Source organism: Lissotriton vulgaris, chromosome 1_1, assembly GCF_964263255.1.
Source record: "Lissotriton vulgaris chromosome 1_1, aLisVul1.2, whole genome shotgun sequence".
NCBI classification, from domain to species: domain Eukaryota; kingdom Metazoa; phylum Chordata; class Amphibia; order Caudata; family Salamandridae; genus Lissotriton; species Lissotriton vulgaris.
The window spans coordinates 1113222093-1113243653 of record NC_141685.1 but is presented as its reverse complement, the minus strand read 5'-3'; the positions used below and the strand labels follow the sequence as shown (position 1 = coordinate 1113243653).

Here is a 21561-nt window from a genome sequence, read left to right as displayed (position 1 = left end):
CCACTGGAGTCTGGACAGGTGGCGTGGCCGGGGCCAGGTGAGGCCATGCCGGGCAGGGATGCGCCGCTCTGGAAGGATGCGCCCACTGTGGAGCAGTCACCAGGGACCTGTCGCGTGAGCTCCCGACGTGGTCTGCCTCGAACCTCCGTGCTGGAAGCCGGTCAGGCTGTGTGGAGCATGGCACTAGAGAGTGTGCACTAGTGAGTGACTTTGGAGCGTAACCTACCCCAAGGATTACATCTTTTTTTCGGGAAGAGCTGCATTTTGGCCACGTCGAGGGAATGCAAGCGGAGGGAGTGGAAAGTACGTAATTCTCGGCTGCTTTTGCCTGGCAGAAATATAGGTCGGATCTACCCCCTCGCCCCGCTTGTTGCGTTTCACCTGCCGTGGTGGTAGTTAGTTTGAATCCTGGTGGAAGAGGCGTGGGCGGCTGAATGTATTGGTGTGATCCTGTCTCAGATACGGATTAGCACGGCAGCGTTACGGCCCAGGAGGGCGCTCCTGGACGAGATGTGGACCTGGCAATCCTTTTCACACTCCCGGCTCCAGCACTTGACCACACAGTGTGATACTGGGCAAAGCATTGTATCTCTCTTTGCCCTCATTTCCATTTAGATATGATTTGAGTGTTTGCAAACCTGCTGATGAAGCCTTACGCCTGCGTTATGGTGCACACAACTGAATGTTTGTTGCAGTAGCGCGGTTTTTGTTAGGTCATGTGGTTGTGTATTACTAATACTGCTTCAAAGCGCTGTGCTGAATTATGGAACGGGAAAAGAGGGGGATACTATGGGAGCTGGATGCTTGTATAGCGCTTATGCCCTCTTGATATTGTTGTAAGCACAAAGTTTGTTGGCTTCTTTTTAAAGGCAGGTGTCACTGCCCAGGCCCCATGAAATTGCCATGTCACAGCAGACAGGCTGAGCGCGCGACCCGATAAGGTGCCAAGAAAACGTTTTCAGCCTAGATTTCTCTACCCTGGATTCCTCGGCGTGATAGCAGAGGCGCGACAGCTGTACCCAAGCGAGTTGTATAACGAGGTGACGTCAAGATGGACGGGGCGTTTCCACGTCACTGACTCGTTTGCTGTGCGAGCAGGAGAAAGACTTGCAGAGGAAACCACAGTCTTACTTCCGAAAAATTATCAAGGCACATATTTGATATTCTTGAACCAGCGGGGTCTCACGAGGCCAGCCGCAGAATTATCTGATATCATGCACATGTTCAGTAAGATCATTCTGCTACATGAACCCGAAAGCCACGATGTCACAGTAGTTGTAATAAACACAACAGGTGACGTTTAAAAATTGTCTCTGCACTGTCACATGAGAACATTCAGTGTTAAGTACACCCTGTGCTGCGAAGAGGGAAGGCGTCAAGTTCAGAACCTGCGTCCATCTTTATCAGTTCCAGGACACGTGCATGGCTGCCACAGATAAACAAATCGTCTATAGGCAGGTTGTGCGTGGATATGCTTTGCTCTGCACATAATGTGTCAGACTGTGGGCCACAAAGGTAAAAACAACACTTTAAAAAGATTAATAAGTGCTCAGTATTACCAACAGCTGCCGCCGTTTTCGATGTTGGGAGGTTGGTGCAGTCTCCAATTCCGAACACATTGGGATACTTCTTGTGTTGCAGGGTCTCCTTGTTTACATCCACCCAGCCCCCAGCATCCGACACGGGACTGTTCACCAGCACATCCGGGGGCCCCATGGGAGGAGTGACGTGGAGCATTTCATACTGTGCAAGCAAAAAAACAAAAGTATTTGTATTTAATTTGCCCCATCTGACAATATTCTGTCTAGCAACTGAAATATGGAGTCCATATAAGCTTCCACATCAACAGCCTTCTGGGTTTCCTCCTCCCTGCACAGCTGACCGGGACATTATCCAGTGGGTGTCACTATACACGGGCAGGCGCGTGCACACCTGTGCATGAACCCAACCCCCACGCCTGCCACCTACCTGCCTGCCTTTCCAAATAACTCCATTCAGAAAGCCGCAAAGAAATTTGTGTATACCAAGGCTTCGTAGTGTTAAATCCAGCTCATGCCTCTCTAATCCACCACGTGGCACTCCCGCCCCCTGTATCTTAGTCAGTATTTGTAAAGTGCAACTCTTGCAGGTTCCTGCTTTATCCCTTTGCAATGTTTTTCTTTCTTTCTTTCTCTTCCTCCTTCTTTCCTTTTTGTGAATTTTCCCCTCTCTTGCTCTCAGTAAATGTCTGATGCAAGAAAATAAGTGCCGGTCTGCAAAAATGAGCCTGTGGGCCCCACCGTCAACCACTGGTTCAAATTAAGCATTGCATGCAGCAGAAACATAAATGACAAAATACATAAATGGTGCCCTGCAACCAGTAATTGAACGGCTTCTCCCCAGAACCGCAGAAGTGAATCGCCTTCAATGGGGAACACCCACTCCTTAGCTCCAAGCAGTCAGTTTAACTTTAAAAGGAACCTTGTTAGACAAATACCGACATCTTTTAAAGAATCTCATCATTCATGAAGAGGGGCAAGAGATTATTTATTTATGTTTACAAAAAACATAAATAAAAATAATGTCAAGAGCAATGCCAATAGCTCTAACTTTAACAAAGGCAAAACCATTGCATTGTAAATGCTTGTTATTAGGTTTCGCTGGGGGGCGGAGCCGTTAGGCTCCTCCTCCAGAGAAATCTAATGAGTACAGTAAGGCACTATGGAACACGCCCCCCGTCCCATTGGCTAGCTCCATAAATGGAGCCTAGCCATTGGACGAGGGGCCTGTCCATCAATGCCGGACCAGACACGGGGGCGTTCCCGAGATTCTTTGGCTTTTGCCGACGTCACGCGACGCCGGGAACGCCCCCGAGTCTGGTCCGGCCCGGCCGTGATTGCTGCTGTCCTGGGCATGTTTTTCCCCGGCACGTTTCCCGCCTCCCTCCCGCCGTTCGTGTTCTCTCCCGCCCCCCCTCCCCCCTCACGCCCCCTGTGTCCTCTCCCGCCCCCTCCCGCCGTCCGTTCCTCTCCCGCCCCCCCCCTGTCCTCGTAGGCCTCCCTCCCGCCGTTCGTGTTAGAAAGGGTGCAATGCTTTTAGTGAAAGAGTACGGGTACTTCTCAGGTGCTATGAGATGTCGAGTATCCCTGCACTTTTGTATTACTTTTAAAGCACTGGCTCACGTCCCTTCCCACTATCTACCTTGTTTTTATTATTTCATTGCACGGCCCGACCACACGGCCAATGCTTTTCCTGTCTCGTCCTCTCATCCCTCTCGCTAATCAGGTTTCTTTTCCTCTTGTCTCACGAGCCATATGAAAGTTCCACAGAACACTCCAGACATTTCCGCAGTCCTAGCCCGCCTCCCTCCCGCCGTTCGTGTTCTCTCCCGCCCCCCCTCCCCCCTCACGCCCCCTGTGTCCTCTCCCGCCCCCTCCCGCCGTCCGTTCCTCTCCCGCCCCCCCCCTGTCCTCGTAGGCCTCCCTCCCGCCGTTCGTGTTAGAAAGGGTGCAATGCTTTTAGTGAAAGAGTACGGGTACTTCTCAGGTGCTATGAGATGTCGAGTATCCCTGCACTTTTGTATTACTTTTAAAGCACTGGCTCACGTCCCTTCCCACTATCTACCTTGTTTTTATTATTTCATTGCACGGCCCGACCACACGGCCAATGCTTTTCCTGTCTCGTCCTCTCATCCCTCTCGCTAATCAGGTTTCTTTTCCTCTTGTCTCACGAGCCATATGAAAGTTCCACAGAACACTCCAGACATTTCCGCAGTCCTAGCCTTGTACTCTACAGATGTTATCATCAGGTTCTATATTTTTATCCACTGATTAAACAGCTGTTTTCATAACACAAAGTGGTTCCGTTCTGCCCGCTACTAGCGAAACGCAGTGTGCCGTACCCACACACCAACGAGGCACGCTCTTACAAATCCCTCATTTATCTCTAAGACTTACGTTAGGAATACGAACAACTAGACCGAAAGCCCTGGGTGAGTCAACGCTCGGAATCGGACCGACTATGTTTAGTCATGCTGCAGAATCTCGGAAACATTACATAATTACCAACATTATGTCAAAAATTACAATTACTGCTATGTCGTAATTGAGCCCACTCAGTACCGCAGTAGCTGACATGAAAATCACACTCCCGAATACAACCACCCGGGGCGGGGTCAGTCAAGCTGCCTTGCAATAGGGGCATCAACCTCGGCACACGCTCACTCTCGCCCTCTGCGAGCCTGACTACACAGTTTACAATGAACATGGAGGAAGACGGGGAGATAAACGTTTTGTGCCACAAATGGCCCCATAGCATGTGGGTGAATTAAGCCATTACTGGCCTCTCAGATTGTAAATGAAACCAGAACCTATAGCCCCCCTTGGCCTCAGAGTGTCTGTCCCTTAACCCCACCAGGCACACCCAGTGGACTGCACCGTTTGCTACCTCTTGTATTTTGTTTGCCCACAATTGTCATTTTTGCCTCATGTAACTTAACGTTTGCTTTTGTAATTTGTTCACTTGTAGTGTTCTTCTCATGCATCAGTTCTGTTCCTATTGTGAAGCGCTCTGACACCTTTGGGTAAAGTCTGCGCTATATAAAAACGCATAAAATAAAATAAATAAAAATCCAAGAGGTTTACTCCACACAGTCTATATGAAAAACGGTAGTTTGTTTTAGTTTTAGTATGGCAACCATTCGTATGTCTAAAATGTGACAGTCACTCATTTTCTTTTATGGATTAATTTCGGATAGGAGAGAGCTTTAAAAATATCTCGGCGTTCAGTGATGCATTTTAAAGAACACCGAATGTCAGTCATAACCGCAAAACATAGTGCTTTAAGCTGATATATTTGTGTATGAAGTCAATCAATGGTATGCTACTGCCCACAAGGATACCCATTTCAAAAGTTTATATAGCTCGAGGGTAACTGTCACCAAGAACATTTCCCACGCCTCAACAAGACTGATGTGCAACATGACCTGTAGATAATCAGTTTGAATGCCGATAGCTCATTGTTTAATCCCACTGAGGCCGATAGTGACCTCGCCAAATTTTTTAAAGTAAATAGTTATGCCTCGGTTTAGAAACAATGCATCTACAATACTTACTTGTTTAATCTTTTGTTCACAAATATTGTCCTTGCGGTGCCTAGTTTATTCTGCTGGTCTGTGGTGAGTGTTCCCTGCACTCTGCCCGTTCCATGAAACCTCGCTGCGTCATGTTACCCCCGAGCTTCTCGCCTCTCGCCCCTCCCCCACACTACCATCACGCAGCCTAGCAGTGTGCCATGCAGGTAGAGTTGCTAGTTTCTCCTTCTGTCAGCACAGAAAAAAATGTATATCTGAAAAGATGGTGGGCGTACCTCTATGACCCACTGATAGTAACAACGATTGAAATGAAACTGAAATGCGCAGCTCACAATGGGGCACGGGGGCAGCTCGCTGGGCGCTGCAGCGGGTCCCCGCGGAGCTATGTGGGTGGCTTGAAGTGCTCTTTTGGAATTACAGGTGACCCGGCCCCGCCTCCAACTTGTGAGGGTACATTTAGCTATACACCTACCGCCACCCTGTCGGGCTTCGATATTGCAGTTTCCCGGGCATACACAGAGCTCCAAGGTCGGCGCATTAACCCACCCTACAATTTTACTAGAATTGGAACCTTTAAACCAACCGGCTCGCACAGAGCTCTGCAGTCGGCGAATTAACCTACCGAGATTGGAACAGGCGATCCGCTGAGTACACGTAGAACTCCATTGCCTCACCGCGCTCTCTTAGGGGGACCTAGAACTAACCCACACACGCGTTCCTGCAGATCGTGAAGTAACTGTTAAGAGGAGGGGCAGGCTCCCCAAACGTAGCCTCCAGGAATCAAAGTCTTTTGCACCCGAGCTCCACGGTTGAACCGCTGCAGCCTCTTTTGGGTGGCCGTAGTCACCTTCTCTACCCTCCTCCTGGGGCACTATTACACCGCAGAGGACCGCCGACCTCAAAGTTGGGGAACCAGGTTCAAGTCTCGGTGGGGACGCTAAACATCCTGTAATTGTATAAAAAACTGCAAAAAGCACAAATTTCAAATGTTATCGACCTTTGGAGGATGAACATCTATTCGACCATACCACCTAATTCCCCTTCACCCACCCAGCTCTAGAGTCAATGAAAATCGGTTCCTACTCCTTAAAATTTATTACAGCAGGATAGCTTTTTCATCGGGAGGGGAGGCAAAATGATGTAACCAATACAATGGGCTCACAGTGCATTATGTAATACAGTTGTTACAATAAGCGCTACCTCGCGGGCATCTTCTGACTCGGGTTTAGTGAGAACTTTCGGTGACAAAGGGCCCTTGACGCCGCCTCTCTGTGGGCAAAAAGGAGGTTTTCTATCAGTGTACCACAGTTCCGGTAAACTTCTGCAGACAGGCCTATATGTATTTAATACTAAAACATACACAACCAAGCTATGAACAACGGGGGTCACACACTGGAATGCGGTCATATGGTCAAGATCACACAACCTGTCAACTGTAGGCAGACCATGATGGGTGAATGCAAATGTGGTGCGGGGGCCTTTATCTGTACACCTTGTCTGGGTCTGGGTATGTGTGTTTATCGGCATGCGCGCCTGTGTGAGCATTAGTGTGCTTACCCCTGTGTGCCTTTTGTGTAGATTCATGTGTGTATGTCTTTTGTAGTTTGGTGTCTATACATATGTGCGTGGTTTGGAGTTTATGGACGCTGTGAGTTTGTCTTGATGCATGTGGTTCGGCGTGTGTGGCTGGTGTATGAGTTTTAATGGTCCAGTGTGTGTGGGTGTATGTAAGGACTAGTGTATAGTTGTTGTGCTTTGGAGAGTTTGATGTGTGTTGTGGTTCAGCGTGACTAGGGAGTGCTAGGGAGTGCAGAGTGACTGCAGAGTGCTAGGGAGTGCTAGGGAGTGTAGAGTGACTGTGGAGTGCAGAGTGACTAGGGAGTGCTAGGGAGTTCAGAGTGCTAGGGAGTGCAGAGTGACTGGGGAGTGCTAGGGAGTGCAGAGTGCTAGGGAGTGCAGAGTGACTAGGGAGTGCTAGGGACTGCAGAGTGACTGCAGAGTGACTGCAAAGTGCTAGGGTGTGCTAGGGAGTGCAGAGTGACTGCAGAGTGCTAGGGAGTGCAGAGTGACTGCAGAGTGCTAGGGAGTGCTAGGGAGTGCAGAGTGACTAGGGAGTGCTAGAGAGTGCAGAGTGACTGCAGAGTGCTAGGGAGTGCAGAGTGACTAGGGAGTGCTAGGGAGTGCAGAGTGGCTAGGGAGTGCTATTGAGTGCAGAGTGACTAGGGAGTGCAGAGTGACTAGGGAGTGCTAGGGAGTGCAGAGTGAGTAGGGAGTGCTAGTGAGTGCAGAGTGACTAGTGAGTGCTAGGGAGTGGAGAGTGACTAGGGAGTGCTAGGGAGTGGAGAGTGACTGCAGAGTGCTAGGGAGTGCAGAGTGACTGCAGAGTGCTAAGTCGTGCTAGGGACTGCAGAGTGACTGCTAGGGAGTGCTAGGGAGTGCTAGGGAGTGCAGAGTGACTGCAGAATGCTAGGGGGTGCTAGGGAGTTCAGAGTGACTGCAGAATGCTAGGGAGTGCTAGGGAGTGCAGAGTGACTAGGGAGTGCTAGGGAGTGCAGAGTGACTAGGGAGTGCTAGGGAGTGCAGAGTGCAAGGGAGTGCAGAGTGCAAGGGAGTGCAGAGTGCTAGGGAGTGCGAGTGAGTGCGAGGGAGTGCAGAGTGACTAGGGAGTGCTGAGTGACTAGGGAGTGCTAGGGAGTGCAGAGTGACTAGGGAGTGCTAGGGAGTGCAGAGTGCTAGGGAGTGCAGAGTGACTAGGGAGGGCTAGGGAGTGCAGAGTGACTAGGGAGTGCTAGGGAGTGCTACGGAGTGCAGAGTGACTAGGGAGTGCTAGGGACTGTTGAGTGACTGCAGAGATTAAGCTAATGGCAATGTAAATGACAATGCCATTTATTTATCGGTTTTCAAAACCAACACATAAATACAAATTTTGTCATTTACAATGCCAAAAGCTCTAACTTTTCCAAAGGCGAAACCATTGCATTGTAAATGCTTGTTTCTTTCCTTTTTAGGTTTCGCTGGGGGGCGGAGCCGTTAGGCTCCTCCTCCAGCGAAATCTGTAGTTTCTAGTATGGGTGACTTTAACCCGCCTCTCTGCTTCATTGGCTAGCTCCATAAATGGAGGCTAGCCATTGGAACAGAGAGGCGTCCGTCAATGCCGGACCAGACACGGGGGCGTTCCCGAGAATCTTTGGCTTTTGGCTACGTCATGATACGTCAGCCAAAAGCCGGGAACGCCCCCGAGAAGAGCTGGCCCGATCGCTGTGCTCATCGGCACAGATTCAGGGGTGAGGGGAGACCCGTGGTGTTTCCCTGTGCCTTATAATCCCCCGTGTCGATCTGCTGGCGAGGAAGCAGGCTGACCGCGATCTGCGGCCCGAAAATCTCTGGCCGCTAAATCACCGTCGCGGCCCGGGGCCAGAAGCACCCTCTGCAAGCTGTGTTCGTGACCGGGAGCTGCGGTAGCTGAGATCGAAGCCGCCGCGCTCCCATTGGCCACAGGAGTCGAGCCCCCTCACTGACGCCGCGACGGGATTGGCCCGTGCGCCGTCGCGTCACTACTGAAGCTGTGCAGGGATTGGCCGCTCAAGGTTCGTCATCGTGGGTTGCCCCGGGAGCCGCACTGCCGTTGGCTGACTCCCGGGTGGTTGTGAGGGCTCGCCTGCAAAGCAGCGACCTGATTGGGCAATCGGCGGAGGAGCTGCACCTGAAGCACGACGAAGAGCCTCCCGGAGGAGACCCATCCCCGCCGAGGAGACTGTGAGTGCCCCTGTGCCCCCGGCCTGCCGTCCCAAACGTCTTGACGAAAGAGAGCAGAGAGGCCAGCATGTTAAAATAAATGACGAGCGCTGAAGTGCATGGGTTGCTGAAATTGTTTCAGATGGTGGGCCTGCGATTGTGGCAGGGCAGAGGGTTAACTTATGGCAGTGAAAACGTCATTCTACTTTCACGTGTTTGAAAAACAGCTGGAGGCTAAAAGGATCGATTTAACCACTGGCCGACTTTCTTGTATAAAACGCGCATGCAATGGGAATGTGAAATACAGGTAAATGTCGGGACAGTTAAACAGCTGTGCATAATAAAATCATCAACGGCTGGAAATGGAGCACTCCTACAGCCAAATCTTTATTAAGATTCAGTGGACTAGACGTAGCGGGGCTAAAATTAGCAGGAGTACACGCCCATGGGCTCTGCCCGAGGAAACAATGGGAAGGAGCTCTCCTCAGACAGTCATACTGTCTCAGGCGGCAGACACACGCACTGTATCTCAGACTGTCTCCAGCGAAATCTGTAGTTTCTAGTATGGGTGACTTTAACCCGCCTCTCTGCTTCATTGGCTAGCTCCATAAATGGAGGCTAGCCATTGGAACAGAGAGGCGTCCGTCAATGCCGGACCAGACACGGGGGCGTTCCCGAGAATCTTTGGCTTTTGGCTACGTCATGATACGTCAGCCAAAAGCCGGGAACGCCCCCGAGAAGAGCTGGCCCGATCGCTGTGCTCATCGGCACAGATTCAGGGGTGAGGGGAGACCCGTGGTGTTTCCCTGTGCCTTATAATCCCCCGTGTCGATCTGCTGGCGAGGAAGCAGGCTGACCGCGATCTGCGGCCCGAAAATCTCTGGCCGCTAAATCACCGTCGCGGCCCGGGGCCAGAAACACCCTCTGCAAGCTGTGTTCGTGACCGGGAGCTGCGGTAGCTGAGATCGAAGCCGCCGCGCTCCCATTGGCCACAGGAGTCGAGCCCCCTCACTGACGCCGCGACGGGATTGGCCCGTGCGCCGTCGCGTCACTACTGAAGCTGTGCAGGGATTGGCCGCTCAAGGTTCGTCATCGTGGGTTGCCCCGGGAGCCGCACTGCCGTTGGCTGACTCCCGGGTGGTTGTGAGGGCTCGCCTGCAAAGCAGCGACCTGATTGGGCAATCGGCGGAGGAGCTGCACCTGAAGCACGACGAAGAGCCTCCCGGAGGAGACCCATCCCCGCCGAGGAGACCGTGAGTGCCCCTGTGCCCCCGGCCTGCCGTCCCAAACGTCTTGACGAAAGAGAGCAGAGAGGCCAGCATGTTAAAATAAATGACGAGCGCTGAAGTGCATGGGTTGCTGAAATTGTTTCAGATGGTGGGCCTGCGATTGTGGCAGGGCAGAGGGTTAACTTATGGCAGTGAAAACGTCATTCTACTTTCACGTGTTTGAAAAACAGCTGGAGGCTAAAAGGATCGATTTAACCACTGGCCGACTTTCTTGTATAAAACGCGCATGCAATGGGAATGTGAAATACAGGTAAATGTCGGGACAGTTAAACAGCTGTGCATAATAAAATCATCAACGGCTGGAAATGGAGCACTCCTACAGCCAAATCTTTATTAAGATTCAGTGGACTAGCCGTAGCGGGGCTAAAATTAGCAGGAGTACACGCCCATGGGCTCTGCCCGAGGAAACAATGGGAAGGAGCTCTCCTCAGACAGTCATACTGTCTCAGGCGGCAGACACACGCACTGTATCTCAGACTGTCACCGTCTCCGAATCAGTCACAACGGCATATAGCCACTTCAGATACGATAAGTATAAATTGTGCGTCAGACTTACCAAACATAGTCAGTGCCATGGTAAGGCTTTAGGTTCAGCGCGTGAAGACCAGCTGCCAATGCGCAAAAAAGCGGTCTCCGCAGGAAATGCTGCACCAACACAAAGTTAAGGGCAAGTCAGCCCACAAAGGCGTGCTCTTGACTGTAAGCACCGCACGCTCAGCTGTGCCACGGGAAGCCGATCTTCATGGCGGCAGCGTCAGGGGCAGACTCGGGATACTGTAAGCGCCTGGAGCGGTGCAGTCACGGTGGCCGGGGTCAGGCAATCACTCTCGGGCTGAGGCTTGCACATGCGCTCAGACAGCATCCTCCGGACTCCGGGCAGCCATCTTGCCTTAGCACATGACCCGCCTCACATCCTGCAGCGGCGCTGCTGCTGCTTCGTTTCCATGACAACAGCGTACGGCTCCACTCCCATCCCCTGCCCAAAGCCACCGGCTGTCCACGCTGCTTCTCACGATTCTAGAAACTACAGTGGAACCGTAAGATTCCGGTGCGAATGAAAACAAAAATGTTTCAGTAGAACGTTTTAGAAACATTGTAAACGTGTTTTACTGTACAACGACGGTCCGTGGTAAGTGAGAAACGCGGATGCGTCATGCATCAAATGTTATTTATTGGGCGTGAGTTGCACCCCTTGTCCAGTTGTGTTACTGAATGGTGGCCAATGCCAGTGCCGTGGTTGTTGGATAGTGATAGTCTTGATGGAATTTTGTGCTCACCTACCTCGGATTGAATGTCATATACTCCACACATTCATGTATTTCAGTGCACATCTGTCAGCTTTAAACGCACGTTGCATTTAATATTGTTTAACATATATGCCATTTAACATTCGCGCAAATAAGGACACTCCACAGGAGCACAACATTTCCATGCTCCCCCCATCTGACCAAAGCTTCCATTCCAGACGACAGACCCCGGTATCTCACAGAGGATCACACAACACCACATACATAAGACCACACACACACCACACAAACACCCCACACACACTCACCAGGCACACAACCACACACACACACACACACACACACACCCAGTCGTCACTGCACGCTTTCGCCAGGAACACCAACACACACCCACACACACACCACCAGCTGTCAGTGCACGCTTTCACTAAGCACATACAATACCAGCCGTCATTGCACGCTTTCACCAGGCACACACACCACCAGACGTTTGTGCACGCTTTCACCAGGCACACACACCACCAGTTGTCAGTGCACGCTTCCACCAGGCACACACACCTCCAGCCGGCAGTGCACGCTTCCACCAGGCGCACACACCACCAGCCATCAGTGCACAATTTCTACAGGCACACACACCACCAGCGATCAGTACACACATCAATTGTTAATGCATCCACAATTAACTATTGGAGCATCGCAGTATGGCACACTTTACTTTTAAACATTTTCATCTAAAGCGCAGCATGCCACCATTGCTACAATTCCAATCATACCCACATAATTCTACTACACACCACATGCATACACTCCATAACACATGGCGAAAAGACATTGCCATTTACAATGCCACTCTTCTGTTATCTCTCTCTTCTGCCTTCTTAGTCTCGACTGCCCTCCCTTTTCCACCTCTTTCTTTCACCTTCCTGTCCTCCATCTCCCTCTCCATTTACAATGCCACTCTTCTGTTATCTCTCTCTTCTGCCTTCTTAGTCTCGACTGCCCTCCCTTTTCCACCTCTTTCTTTCACCTTCCTGTCCTCCATCTCCCTCTCTCTCCTCCTCTAGCCCTCCTTCTCCTTTCCGCCCTCCCTCTCTTACCTGCCGCCCTCTCCTTTCTGCCTTTCTCACACTTTCCTACCTTCCCTCATGCCCTCACACTCCTTTATGCCCTCCCTCTCTCCTGCGTCTATTCCTTCCCTCCTGCCCTCCCTCTCTATCCTGCACTCGCTTCCTTTTGAGCTTTCTTACTCCTGGCCTCTTTCATCCCTTCCCTCTCTCTGCAAATAATTGCATTATAAATGCACTCCAGATTTCTGTGTAAAGTAAAACACATCAACGTTTTACACATAATTCAATGAAGATACAAAACACCATTTATCAAAAGCTCAAACTTTAACAAAGGGAGTGCAGAGTAGGGAGTGCATAGAGCAGGGGGAGTGCAGAGTGCATAGAGTGCAGAGTGCGTGCAGAGTGCGTGCAGAGTGCATAGAGGGTGCAAAGTGCATAGGCAGTGCAGAGTACATAGGGAATGCAGAGTCCAGAGAGAGTGCATAAAGAGTGCATACAAAGTGCATAGGGAATGTATACAAAGTGCAGAGTGCATAGGGAATGCAGAGTGCATAGGGAGTGAATAAGGAGTGCAGAGTGCATAAGGAGTGCAGAGAGAGAGTGCATAAAAAGTGCAGAATGTATAGAGAGTGCAGAGTGCATAAAGAGTGCAAAGTGCATAGAGAGTGCATAGGTAATGCAGAGTGCATAGGGAGTGCATAGACAGTGCAAAGTGCAGAGAGAGTACATAGGGAGTGCAGAGTGTATAGAGAGTGCAAAGTGCATAGGAAGTGCAGAGTGCATAAGGAATGCAGAGAGTGCATAGGGAGTGCAGAGTGCATAAGAAGTGCAGAGTGCACAGTGCATAGACAGTGCACAGTGCATAGGTAATGCAGAATGCATACAGAGTGCATAGGGAGTGCAGAGTGCATAGGGAGTGCAGAGTGCGTAGGGAGTGCAGAGTGCGTAGGGAGTGCATAGGGAGTGCAGAGTGCGTAGGGAGTGCAGAGTGCATAGGGAGTGCAGAGTGCATAGGGAGTGCAGAGTGCATAGGGAGTGCAGAGTGCATAGACAGTGCAGAGTGCATAGGGAGTGCACTCTGCACTCTTTAGGCACTCTGCACTCTCTATGCACTCTGCACTCTCTATGCACTCTGCACTCTCTATGCAAAGTGCTGCATAGGGAGTGCATGATAAGTGCAGAGTGCATAGGGAGTGCAGAGTGCATAGGAAGTGTGGAGTGCATACAAAGTGCACAGTGCATACAGAGTGCTGCATAAAAAGTGCAGAGTGCATAGGAAGTGGAGCGTGCAGGGTGCATATAGAGTACAGAGTGCATACAGAGTGCTGCATAGGGAGTGCAGAGTGCACAGGGAGTGCATATGAAATGCAGAGTGCATAAGAAATGCAGAGTGCATAAAGAGTACTAGGGAGTGCTAGAGAGTGCCAAGTGACTGCAAAAAAAAAGGTAATAGCAATGTAAATGACAATGCCATTTACTTATCTGTTTTCGAAACAAAAACATAAATACAAATTTTGGCATATACAATGCCAATAACTCTAACTTTTCCAAAGGCGAAACCATTGCATTGTAAATGCTTGTTTTCGATGTGATCCCTTCTCTGTCTCCCTTCCCTTCATTGATCCCCAATCTTGCACCTCACATTTTCTCTCCTTGTGCTGTCTTCCTTTCCTCCCTACTTGCTCACTGTCCTTCCTCCCACCACTGTCCTTCCTCCAGCAGATCACCTGTGCCAGCCTTCTGATCTTTCTGTTGGAGATCCCTTCGTTTTTGCTGCTTGGAAGGCAAGATGATGAAGACCCACACTGGTTTCCACACCCTGGGACAAGCATCACCACCAGGAACCACATCACCCGCTGCCCGGCCAACTGCACCTGCGCCCTAGCTGACTCTGTGGACTGCAGCGGTGTGAACCTGCTCACCTTCCCCAGGAACATATCGCAGAGTGTGCAGCACCTCTTTCTTCAGGTAGTAGTCCTTCCGGGTCCATGGGAGGAAGGGAGGTAACTATCCAATTACCTTCATTCTAGATCGATTCCTCGTAACTCAAGGGTGCTTTAACAAAATCCTCATGGAATCTCAAAAAAATGAAATTTTTAGTACATTACTTTCTTACAGGTCAAATATCCCTGGGTTTGTCACCCACGACCACATACTCTATCCAGTAGACAAACCTACCTTATTGTGTCCCCCATCATCTTAATCAATGCTTGAACCGTGTACATCTCTTGTCCAAAGGCTGCATTCGTCCTGGTTACAGCTACCCATGCACTATGTCTGAACGTAATAATTGTAACTGTAACTTGCTGTACCCTTGTATCATGCTACTGCTGTAAAGCGCTCTGATGCCTTTGGTCCATATCCACGCTATATAAAATTGCAACAACAAAAAAGAATAATAATCCCACCCACTGCAGAGCCTACCGTTCTGAACAATCATCTGCATTTTCATGTCACTAGAAGTTCCCAGAATGCAAAGTGAGCTGTGACGTAGCATGCCGAGCGCTCAGTTAAAGAGCCGGCGATTGGCCGTGAGATCCCTCGGCAAAGGCCGCGGTTGGAATGAACGCTGGAGCTCAAAGCCTCTTTGGATTAAGAGTAGCCATTCTTCTTGAAATGTCTCCTATAGCAAGGGTGCTGTGGACACTAACATATGCATGGAAAATGGTCCCTCAAGCCTGGCTAATTAATAAAAAACAACCATATTTGTGGTGCAGTGGGCCTATGCTATTGGACCCCAGTGCCATCGCACGTGCACTAATGATAGCTGCGTCCTTGGTCTTCAGCTTCATGATGATGATGCTGTTTCTCTGACTCTGAGTATAGCGGTACAAAAGGGGGTGGTGATGGATGGAGCATCTGAACCAATCAAACACTCACACCCAGTCAACAGATCTGGGTTTAATCCATCACCGTTCTTTAGCCCACTCTGCCACCCCAGTTCAGACATGGCTATATGCAAATCAGTCTGGCCCTGTGGCTCATGGGAACAGTCCAGCCCGAACTGCCAAGCCATCCCTTCCCTGGACCGGAAACAAGCTTCCGAGGACCGGTTTCTGGCATTACAGCCGTCTTCAGCCCGGCTTGCTTGAATCCAGTGGCAAAGTGAGCAAGGGAGTATGGCCTTAGGACAGTCTGCCCAAAGTGGTGAGTGTGGTAAAGGCAACATTCTTACCTACAAGGACAAGTCACACATGAATGAAATGTACAATAAAAGAGTGTTATTTCTAAGTCATGACTACAGTAACAAGTTGAAAGTCAAAGTAAAGGTAAGAAGCATTGTTGAAACCAATAGGTCTAACTTTTCTTACACATGCAATGGCAAAGCTAACAGGCCTGGCGTTTTGTTAAGGGGAGTGTTTGGTTACATTTGCATCACTTTGGGGTGATGCTCTCAGCTGTTCTAGAGAGAAAATACAATGCAATAAAGAAGTAATCTCCTGGGCCACCACACAATGGAAGCTTAGAGTAGGGCCCCTTTGGTGAACAGACAGCATTAGCATACTTAAGCTGTATCCTCAAAGAAGAGTGGAATAAAGAGGATTCAGAACATGACGTTTGTGTTGTAAGTGGTCAACTTAAAAGACATGAACAGCAAAGCATTGCACAGTAGATACATTTGACAATGGCCTTGTATTTTTGGTGCAGTGTAAGAAGGCTCATGTGCATGCACATGTTCATTTTGTGAACTAAAAAGCTGTAAATCCATCAAAACGATATCAAGACTTCTAAACTGTGGAACTCTCTTCCCCTCGACCTCAAATGCTCTGAAAATCTCCTGTAATGCAGAAAGGCCTTGAAAACATGTATTTTTAATCTCTAGCCAAGCCCTGTAATTCTTTTAACGTATTTGTTCCTTTGCATAAGGCAGCGCCAAGACACCCTCGGGTAATCAAGCGCTATATAAACTCATTAACTTAACAAGATAGCAACGTCGAACAAAATAACTTGCATGGATGATTAGTGAATAGCCTTGGCTTGCCGCATCAGAACATACCTAATTCAGCGCCAACATTAGGCTTAATCGAACACCAGCATTTAAACCCAATTTCCATAAATTAAACAGAGATGTTAAGAGGGCATATGGAGAGCAACACCAAAGTGATCGCAGATAACACATAGCACATTAAGTGCAGACTGGAGCAATAATACAAGACTCATAACCTGCACTCTGACTATAAACTTGAGCATTGTGCAATAGATGTATAATGCTTCTTAAGGATGCAAAACGGCCTTCAGCAGCAGAACAGCGCAGTCTGTGTAACTGACCAGATAACCACAAACCATAAAGCACACTTGTTTCCCATCCACCGCATTTGAGGACCTGGAGCATTCGACTGCACGCACAAATATATGTATACACCGCACGTAGACCGCAGAGATCTACAGTCCAAAACAAAACAGCCATGATGCTAGATGACTGGCCAAAGCGCACAGGTATGAAACAACATGGCCGTATCAAGTGTACAGCAACCATCATACAAGAGGCCCAAACGAAACGCCTGGTAGCCTTGATACAATACAGCTGAAAGAACTGCATGGCAGTCATGACACAAGATGGCCGAACAAAATGCATGACCGCTATAGAAAGGAAAGATAAACTTCCAGTACTAGTATTGTGTCAAATAAATCGAGACAAGGAATGTTCTACAAAAGGAAGAATGCCGGCTGTGGCGCTAAACCTAGAAAAATACTGCCTGAATGCACAGTACAAGTGCAAAAAGATAGCCCCACGAATACCCAAAGGTGGCCTATCCATCATTTCTTCACAGTAGAAGTGAAATGGCATGAGTTTTGGGGGGAAGTGAGCTATTGTTTACATGGAGATTTGAGTGCCTGTCAGCAGGATCTCACCATATATTTTTCCTCTCTTGTGTTATAGAATAACCAGCTGGAGGAGATCCCCTACAATGAGCTGTCCAGACTGAGCAGCCTGAAGACTCTGAACTTGCACAACAACCACCTCTCATCTGATGGTAGGTCCAATTTACCCCCCCCCCCCGTCTCCCAAACTCTGATCAAAGTACATAGTCAGTGCCTCACATACTCAGACAAATATTATTTTCACTTCCAACTAACTCAAGCACCAAGTGTGCAGAGTTAGCCCTTTCTCCAAACTCACTGACTAGAATACCAAGTTGTCTTCCCAAGTGGACTCTTCTTGTAACTTGTGATGGTGGTGAAATTGTGGATAGGCACCACTTCTGTACACGCATTTCGCCCAATACAGTGTATTCTCCTAGTAAGTTATTCAAGACGCTCTGGTTATTTACAATGCATACAATTTGACCAAATCACAAGATTGCAGGAGGTGCACATGTGATTGTTTACTTTCATGCTATAGAAGCACATTAATGACGAGGAGAGGACTGTGTACTACTTGGGACTTGGGCGCATCTTGTAAGAAGCATTTTCAAAGCTAGTATATCCTGCCTTTCATATGCAGGCACAAACCTTTTGGATTTACCAGTACTTGTTTGGTTTGCATTACCATGTATTTGCAGCTGTCTTGGAATGATATTTGTTATATTTTGACAAAAAACTTTCCAAAATAGCTGCCTATGCGTCCACACACATGCACTCACTCTGCAGCCATCATAGAATGATTTTGTTATAGTTTTAGAAAAAAAATTCCAAGATGGCTACCTGTGCATCATCACTTATACACTCAAAGTGCATTAATCAGTGACCATCTTGGAATGATTTTAGTTATACCATGAGAAAAAAACATTCCATGCTGGCTGCACGTATGTACAGAAGCATGCATTCACACACACCAATGGCCATCTTGGAACCTTTTTGTCAAATTATTACAAAAAGTGTTCTAGGATGGCTGTCAGTACATGCATGCGGACTGAGGGTAGCCACCTGGCAGAGATTTCTGGTGAGCTTAATTATTATTTGTTTGCCATTCCAAAATGGCTGACTGTCATTGGGGAATGGTGTAATAAAAATGGAGTATGTGGAGGATGCCACACTCATCAGTGGAAGCAAACAGTCTGGATCTTTGTTAGAAGATCCTTCGACACGTGGTATTAGGTATAGGGATTTTGGCGCCACTTGGCAGATTTGCACAGTTTGTAAGTTTTTTTGGGAAATTTAAGTTAACGGTGCTCAAAGGTGTGGAGAACCACTAACCTCCACAAAACAAAAGCAAAGCTTTCTAAACATGAATTTCACTCCCAAGCAATGTTCCCTCTAATTATTTTCCTCTGTGTGCGGCAGAGTAAGGTCTGTGTGCGCTGCAGCCATGGCTATGTGCGCCAAGAACCTGACCGCGTGTGTAGACCAGGGCTTTGAGTGGGATGAAAATACTCGGTGACCTTTCAAAGGGGCGTAACCAATGCAATTTAGGGTGTGGCTTAAAGGCAATTACACTAAAAATATGTGCATCACATAGGGTGCCACCCTACTGATATTTTGCTGCTTCTGTCATTGCAACCAGATATATAATACAAGTAACATTACACCTACAAGAAGCCAAGACTATTGGCTTTGTCAATGGTTTTTTTTTGCATCAAGTTGTTTATAATATTGAAAATGCTTCTGCTTTTGTGGTTGGGGTTGTGGCTAATGTTCAAGCTATCGATTTAGGAGATGGGTTTTTAGTCCTGTGACTCTGGGCAAATGAATTAATCTCCCCATGCATACAAAAAAAGATATAATAATAAATCATGTAAAGTGCTCCAATACTTTTGGGTTGAGATCGCACTATCTAAAAACTTGCTGCATTTCTTTTCTAAATGTGGGGTAGAAACCATAACAGATGGAGAAAGAATGGGGAAAATAGAGGTAAAGAGAAAGGGAGGGCAGAAAGGAAGAATGAAATATAGGAAATATGAAAAGAAGGAAGAAACTGCGACAAGGAGAGGTCAATAAAAGGATGGATACTAAGGTGAAAGGTTTGAGAGATGGAAGAGTAAAGTTATAGTTGCATGGTTGGGTTCACGTAAGAATGGATTGAGGGTGATTGTTTGGATAGATGGATGGAAACCTGGATAGAAGGGTGAAAGGCTGGGTGATTGATAAAAGGTGGGTAAAATGATGGATGGATGGATGGAATAGTAAAGGAAGGATAGATGAATTAGATGAAAAGACAGACGGATGGGAGCCTGAATAGACAGGTGAAATGGACGCTGGATGAAAGGCTTAAAGGGTGGAGAGATTAATAGATAGGAGGGATGAAAGACCTCTTCTAGGGAGGACAGACCTTACTAGCTTCACTCTCCTGATGGCATTTGAGTTACCGATCGAATTGGCGGGGGTGGTATTTAAGTTTGATTTTTGCCTACCCCTGTGTCCACAATACATCTTCAACAACAGCTAAAGGCTGTCTATAGGCGAGACCTGAAAAGGCCTGGCTAGGGAAAGGTTTTAAGTTAATGGCCCCTAAGCCCAAGGGCATGAGGGCCCACAGCCATCTCTCTATTACTACCAGATGACGGTTTTGGGAGTAAATCTATTAAATGTAAGGGGGTATTGGTTCTAATCTTGTGGAATGATTACTTCTGGCTTTTTCTTATGCATCATTTGGCAATAAAAGCACTAACTTATTATTTATGTCTTTTGAACTTTTAACCCCTTGCATGCTGCCGCGATTCTGCGCCTGTGCGGCACATTACGATCGCAGGTGCGGTCATGACGGCCGGGAGCCGTCATCAGCACACGAGCACTGTGTGCCATGACGGCTCCCGGCCGTCATCAGCATGCAAGGGGTTAAACAAAACAACCGAGGGGATGAAGGAAAGACAATGTCTTTCGTATGTACAACACATGGAGCTTTTAGAGAAATGCATAGCTGACAATTTACGCAGCTCTCTGATTCTTCTACACGCGCCACTGTAACATGGTGTCTACTCCTACGTGTCATACTGGAACTATTTGACAAAGCTTCATTTCACACATTACCCTCCGCTTCCTCTTATCTTGAATGTAGGTGCTTTAACTCTATCTGGCTCTGTGAATTGAATGGCGTTAATTCACTTCTGAGTTTGATGAAGTGAGTATATAGTGCTTTTTGAAGAAATTGGTTTTGAGCTTTTTTAGGTCTCGCCTGTCGATGCGCATGCGCATCGAGCAAGCGAGAGTATTGGGACTTATCCACTCTTTATCCACACTGCAAGGAATCGTGGCGATTCCTTGCAGTGCCCGTGACTTTTAAGCTCAATGCGCATGCGCATTGAGCTTAAAAGCGCGTGCACGTCCGTCTTGGTTTACCCGCTCCGCCCCCTCCCCTTCCCGCCGTGTCGCATTTCTCCTCCCCCCTCCCCTCTCTTCCCTCCGTCTTGTTTGGTTGTCCCTCCCCTTCCCGCCGTGTCGCATTTCTCCTCCCCCCTCCCCTCTCTTCCCTCCGTCTTGTTTTTATTTTATTATTATTTTGCCCAGCGCACACAGCGTCCGATTAACAACATATGTCACTTCTCTTTTTTATTCATTATTGTTTTTATCGTGGCTTACACTATCTCTTACGCACATAACTTTATTATACACAGCACTCGCGCAACGCCATTTCTGGATCTAAACACGCCCCCTTGCATCACACGCTGATTCGACTCCCAACAGCAGACACGGAGTCGCAGGCCAGCAGCCACGAGTGCAGAACCACTAGTTTGGGAATAGGTAAGCGCATAAAATTACCCCTCCTTAAGTCGCCGCACATCACCGTAGTTGCATTTAACATTTGTGATTTCTTAGCTCAGAGGTTTCTACCAGAGGTGACAGCGGAACCATTATTTATTAGGTTAAAAGAGTTTAAGACATTTCTTTAAGACATTAGTCCCTTTTTAGGGTCCATTTTCAGCGGCAGTGTGAGACCATCTCTTACAGGATTTTAAATTGCAGAATGGGGTCAGTGCATCCCATTTACTTACAACTTATTTACTTCTGAACAGCAAGGCGCGCATAACATAAGCGCGTTATTTTCACTGCAACGCTTGTTATTCACTGCGGGCTGGAGGGAGTGAGTCTCTGTCCCGGGCCTCGAGGCGGCAGGAAAGCCCCTGCCAGGGGCCCCTGCAGAGCTGCTCTGTCGCAAGAAACGCCTTGGAAACTTAGCGCCACTCATCAGGATTCATCGAGTGCGTGTGATTGGTGTCTCTCTGCCTCGTGTGCCTTCTCTCTCTCTCACGTACATCTCTCTCCCCTCCCCCCAG

At 48.5% G+C, this 21561-nt stretch overlaps 1 protein-coding gene across 2 annotated transcripts in view; it reads left to right on the top strand.

Moving 5' to 3' along the window:
• PODNL1 (podocan like 1) overlaps positions 1-21561 on the top strand; it is a 141517-nt gene that overhangs the window by 10480 nt on the left and 109476 nt on the right. Inside the window, exons 2-3 of one of the 2 annotated variants that reach the window (XM_086963641.1) lie at positions 14132-14377; positions 17292-17385. In XM_086963641.1, the coding sequence (XP_086819767.1) occupies positions 14132-14377; positions 17292-17385 (340 nt within the window). Of the gene's footprint in view, positions 1-14128; positions 14378-17291; positions 17386-21561 lie in introns of both variants that reach the window. The other variant, XM_086963640.1, reaches the window with a different exon arrangement.